The 6,000-nt window shown below is 35.5% G+C and overlaps 1 protein-coding gene across 1 annotated transcript in view; it reads right to left on the minus strand.

Annotated features, from left to right (window-relative positions):
- The window catches only part of ADGRL4 (adhesion G protein-coupled receptor L4), a 139,900-nt gene extending 137,686 nt beyond the window's left edge, over positions 1–2,214 (minus strand). The window contains exons 1-2 of the mRNA XM_075832889.1: positions 1,989–2,214; positions 423–563 (exon numbers count right to left, since the gene is read on the minus strand). Of these exons, the coding sequence (XP_075689004.1) occupies positions 423–563; positions 1,989–2,010 (163 nt within the window). The 5' untranslated portion in view covers positions 2,011–2,214. The remainder of the gene's footprint in view (positions 1–422; positions 564–1,988) is intronic.
- Positions 2,215–6,000: the final 3,786 nt, after the last annotated feature.

A 6,000-nucleotide genomic window follows, 5' to 3' on the forward strand; every position in this document is an offset into this window, starting at 1 on the left:
GAACATACCCTTTGCCAGAGGTTAAAGCAACCAGATCTGTAGCGATCAGGTGATCAGTGGGTTGGCGTCTTTTTAAATAGGGGTTATCTTCATGAGACATCTCCATTCATTTTTCAAATTCTCGCTGTAAATATAAAGCGGAAGTAACCAAGCCAAAAAATACATGTTTTATAAAATACTTTTCTATGAAACTAATCTACAAATGTAACACACCTTGGTTACTCATCATCTATTGGCAAAGAACACCATCTTTGGTTAATACATCAGTCTATAGGATAGACACAGTTCTAGCGTTATACATGACTAACCAAGACCTCAGGATACTCAAATCAAAACGGAAATACACTTGTTCCCATGAATTAATCAGTTTCTATACTGTTGGTTTCCTTTAGTTATTGGTAAAAAAAATACAATGTTTTTACCTTCGCAGAATTTAATTCCATCTCCTGTATATCCACTGGCACAGTAGCAGCCACGTATCCCCTTCTCCTCCTTACATTGAGCATTTTCATGGCACGTCAGTTGACATTGCTGACCGTGGTCCAGCAAAATAAATGTACACACTGCAAAAAAAAATGAAAGATGTAATGTAATAAAATGTACTGAGACGAGAGAAAATATTAATAAAATTCTTACAGTGTTAGATAGGAGTTCAGCATGGCATACGCTTCATGTGTGTGTATTAAACTTGAAACTTTACTAAAATATTTGGAAAATTCTTTCATGTCTAAACACTATTCACACAGTCCCTAGATAAAAAATCAGCTTGCTAGAAAATAGTAAAAAATGTTTCAAAATCATATATATATATACTAATATTATAATTAGTAAACAAGTCTTATGACATGTAAAAAATAAGTGTATCAGTAATATTATTTTTTAATTGTATTTCAATGCTTACAATGCAAACAAATAAATACATAAAAATAATATAAATAGTAACATAAACTGAAAATATTAATTCATTTACAAGAATATAAAATCATTTATAATTAACAACAATAATACAAAACAAAATAAAATATAGAAAAACAATATTTGCATGTTAAAACCTATTTATCTGTATATATATATAGCGCACAAAAAAATGGCGACAGCACTCTGTGACCACCAATGTCACCTAAGCCGCTAAATATAAATAAATATGCATTACTGCTAAATCTACAATAGGGAGGTTCTTAGCGCACATTTTGATCAAATTGTGTGAGCCCACCTGCCACGACAAGGCATCCTCCATAGGTGGGGACATACTCTGCACATACACCCAGAACTGGGACTAAGCCTACATATATTTGGGGATGGTAGGAACCAGCATTAAACTAATTAAAACTACCCAGGGCAGAATGGGAGGCATGCAAGATTAAAAAATGGAGGCATATATATATGTATGTACATAAACTTTATTTTTCTTACTTAAAAACATTTTCACCAGACTAAAATAAAAAATACATGACAAAAAAATAGATACGCAAAATATGTTATATGTTGCTTAAAAAAAAAAAAGTGACCTAAATTCACTCGCCATTTTAATTATATATATTATTCTATCATGTTTACTGGTCTTTTACTGATAGAGTAAATATTTTAGTTGCTCTTTACACTAAATTAGAAAACATGGACAAATATTATAAGAAAAGGAAAATCAAAATAAAACAAGTGAAAAAACGAAATAATAAAAAAAATATGTAATATATTACTTTTAATACTATTACTATTATATTATATAATTACAGTATATTATCAAAATCTAAGAAAAGTTAAGCTTAGCAGAAAAATAAGTCTGTGCTTGACATACATGGACCTGGAAAACACTGTACATACAACATTATCAGTAAGCAGCTTTCCAACATTCCATAAAGTGACTTTAAGGTTCTTTACTGACAAAAGTGGAACGACGTCTATTGGGGAAAATGACTAAAGAAAAGGTCTACTTAATATAAGAAAACAGGTTTAAGGTGATAATCAATACCCATGCCCGAATTTCTTACCTATGAGATAGAGTCGTTTCATTTGAGGTGGCCGACTAGAGCTCCAGTGTTGAGACAGTTGATACGAGGGGCTCTGGAGCGCTCGGCCCTGTGACGCAGTCGGTTTCCTCTTCAGATTTTCCTGTTTCTTTGTTTGCTCAGGAATTCTACTTCCTACACTTTCATCAACTTTGCAAGGAGTTCACTTATAAGCTGGATATAGTGTATATACTTGTATAGAAGTTGCTCCTGTTTGGCTACTACAAGATGACTTGGGTTAAAAAAGTTTTCTTTACTTTTATTTTTTATTTTTTTGTATTATTCTGTTTTTTATACTGTGTTAGTGGTAGAGATTTCGAGATTTTATGTTTCCTGGGAGGAGGCAGGATTTGTGATGTCACTCCTTTGTCCTGCAGATCTTGAGAAAGATTTACTTAGAATACTGCAACTGTTGTGTCTATGGCAGGATGGAAAACATTGCTCAGGGACCATTAACACTTCCTGGAACACACGGGAGGCAAACAAAATGTACTCACGGATGGTGGGGAATCTCCTGATATTAGAGGAACATTTCCATATGTCATAGCTTTCACATCGTGTACTATGTTATAATATGTGTGTGGAATTTAAAGAGCCTCTAAAGCAAAAAAAGAAATAAAAATATGTCAAAAGATTTCAAAGCTCCTGAAATCTTTATTTCGTGCAAATATAACAGATACTAGATGCTTAGTTACAAGGTTCGGAGAGCGCTAGGTAATGGTGTGGGTGCATTAGTAGGGGCCCAACCCGATCCAATAGAGAAAAAGTACTAGGCACACCAATATGGAGTTATTTATCCAAACAAATAATTTATTTATTTATAGCCAGTGACAGTGCGACGTTTCGGTCAATACCATGACCTTCCTCAGGCACTTTCGTCAATGCTTAATCCTGCGTGGATGGCGCTGTAAACTTGGCGGGTAACCGCTATAGTGTGGCGCTGGATACTAGATGCTTATACAACTTGAATGGCATATAAACCACAGCGTTGAATTCCTCCTCTCTATTTCGCCTCTCCTACGGCTCTTTGTGTCAGTTTTCACTGTGGCTCTAGCAACTTATTCCTGTGGTCTAGAATTAACAAAAAGGAAAAAAAAAAAATGACAAAAATAAATATATACAGTAAATATAAAGGGTAAAATTCCGAAAATCCGGGAACACTCAGGACTGCCCATTTGCCTGATTGTCGGGAAGTCCAGACTATTGGACGCCAAACAATAGACATACATATATTATGTATAATTACCAGCATACGTCATTGGAGCTCATGGGGAAAGTAGCAAAGCATATGTGAAGGATGTCTAGGGCCTGGGCCTAAATACTATTTATTAACCTATATTATAGTCAGCTCAATAACGTAATAATGTGCTGATGTCTAGACGCAGTGGCATTGCTAGGACCTTGCACCAGTGGCACATGCCCCGTGTCTGTTGCCCTGTACCTCTAATCTCTTGGCACCAGTGATCACCACATTTAATAGTATCTGAATCCTCTTCCTACCTTAATTCCTTATGGTGTACCAGGTATTTTTAGAGGCTACCAACACTCTACGTTAGTGCCAAAATATGTTTGGGGAAATGAGTCGGCACTCCAAGTTTCTCGTTGAGCACGCGTCTATGGTAAATATCCTTGTTACTATACAGTAGTATAGGAATAGACCGGCACTCACTGTATCTTGCTCAATCTTCCTTGGATTTATTTTTTCGAAATCATTCAGAATGTATGTGATGCGTTTCGGCTAGTTCTCAGACTTTTTCAAACGTATATGCAAGCATGTAGTAGTACAAGAGACCAAAGCTGTCTGGGTAGTGAACTCATCAGGAGAAGTAGTATGGGCTGGATGGAGAAGAAAAGTAAAGAAAACGTCTCCAATCAGAAAAGATGTCACCTGTGGGTCACTGGATTTATAGAGGAGCTGTCACCTCTCCTGACATGTCTGTTATAGGAAATCCTTATATTCCCCATGAAATAACCACTCTGGAACACCTTTTCTTTGAACTCTGTGTTGAAATGTTCCTCTGTTATTCCTCCTGCAAGTGAATAAATAAGGCCTGGCCAACATGGAGACTTTCTGTAACATAACTAATTCATGTTAACTATAGAGCTACAGCTGTTTTATGGACTGCAGCTGTAATTCAATAGTAAAGATCAGTAGTGCTACCAAAAGCCTTTGTGTATCCCAGGCCTAATTGATGTTAGCATTCCCCTTGTCAATAGGATGTGTCCCTACTACTGTCAGCGATGATTGGACAGTGTCAAAGTGTGCAGGGACACAGCCTTTTGACAAGGGGAATGGTAACACCCAGTTGTCAATTTATTTATATATTGTTTTAGGAGGAATAACAGAGGAACAGCACAATACAGAGTTCTAAGAAAAGAAGCTCAAGAATTGTTATTTCATGGGGAAGACAAATATTTACTAAAACAGACTTATCAGGAGACGTGACATGATGGTGGAACACGATAATGGACATCGACTGCTGTATTAGCAAAACAGCTACTTTTTAAGATTTTCAGCCATGGGACTATTCTTGTCCCATGTCGCATTAACAGGATTTCTGGATCGATGGATGCCGGGTTAATATAATTTTTTGTATGTATTTGAAAATATTAGGAATAAAATCCCTATATAATATAACATTTACAAATGACATCATCCTAGTTGCAATTTTTTTTTTCTTAACTGTCAATTTTTCTGCTGGTTTTATTAATAAAGTCTTTCCTTGTCTTCTATTTTATTATTTGAACATTTTTGAAGCCTGAAGGAGATCGTCTTGTTAAAACTTCCTCACGGCTTAAGCGGCAGAAGGAGCAGATACCATGAAAGACCCAACTGTTATCACAAGTGATATAATGAAAGCAACAACACACGATACATTACTGATACACTCAGAGGGATCCATATGAATGCACTTAACTTTATTCTCAGACATTCAAAACCATTGCGTTAAAAATATCCGGTGAATAAAAGACCTACCCAGGGAGACATTCGCAGACGTGTCGGACATGATGCTGGATTTCTGACAATCTCATATAGACAGGAAAAACTCCCACAGACAGTAGCTGCCTCTAATCTATTAGTAAGACGTCTCACAAGGTGACAAGTGCTCCCCCTCATATTTGTTGTGCTTTATGTCTTTTAGCAGTGACTATTATACTTTTGTCAAGTCTGTAGCCAGCAGTTAAAGGGATATTCCGGTTTCAGCTGATAAATCTTATTCTCTAATTAATAAAAAAGTTAAAATTTTTCCAATATACTTTCTGCATCAATTCTTCACAGTTTTCAAGATCTCTGCTTGCTGTGATTCCATAGGTACTTTCACTGTTTAGTCGCAGGTAATAACATTCTGCCCCTGTTGATGTGATGGACACACAGGTGCTCGGCTTGTTAGACACAGATCTGATACACATAATGTAACTGTAACGAGCCGTGCACCTGTGTGTCCATCACATGACCATGGACTGATGTTTATTACTTGGAAGTAAACAATGAAGATTTCTATAGAATGAAAGCAAGCAGAGATTATGAAAACTGTGGGGAATTGATATAGAAAGTATCTATTAAGAACTATCTATCTATCTATCTATCTATCATCTATCTATCTATCTATCTATCTATCTATCTATCTATCTATCTATCTATCTATCTATCTATCTATCTATCTATCTATCTATCTATCTGTCTGTCTGTCTGTCTATCTCATATCTATCTATCTATCTATCTATCTATCTATCTATCTATCTATCTATCTATCTATCTATCTATCTATCTATCTATCTATCTATCTATCTATCTATCTATCTATCTCTCTATCTCTCTATCTCTCTATCTCTCTATCTCTCTATCTCTCTCTCTATCTATCTATCTATCTATCTATCTATCTATCTATCTATCTATCTATCTATCTATCTATCTATCTATCTATCTATCTATCTATCTGTCTGTCTGTCTATCTCATATCTATCTATCTATCTATCTATCTATCTATCTATC

This window comes from Rhinoderma darwinii, chromosome 7 (assembly GCF_050947455.1).
Source record: "Rhinoderma darwinii isolate aRhiDar2 chromosome 7, aRhiDar2.hap1, whole genome shotgun sequence".
Classification (NCBI taxonomy): domain Eukaryota; kingdom Metazoa; phylum Chordata; class Amphibia; order Anura; family Rhinodermatidae; genus Rhinoderma; species Rhinoderma darwinii.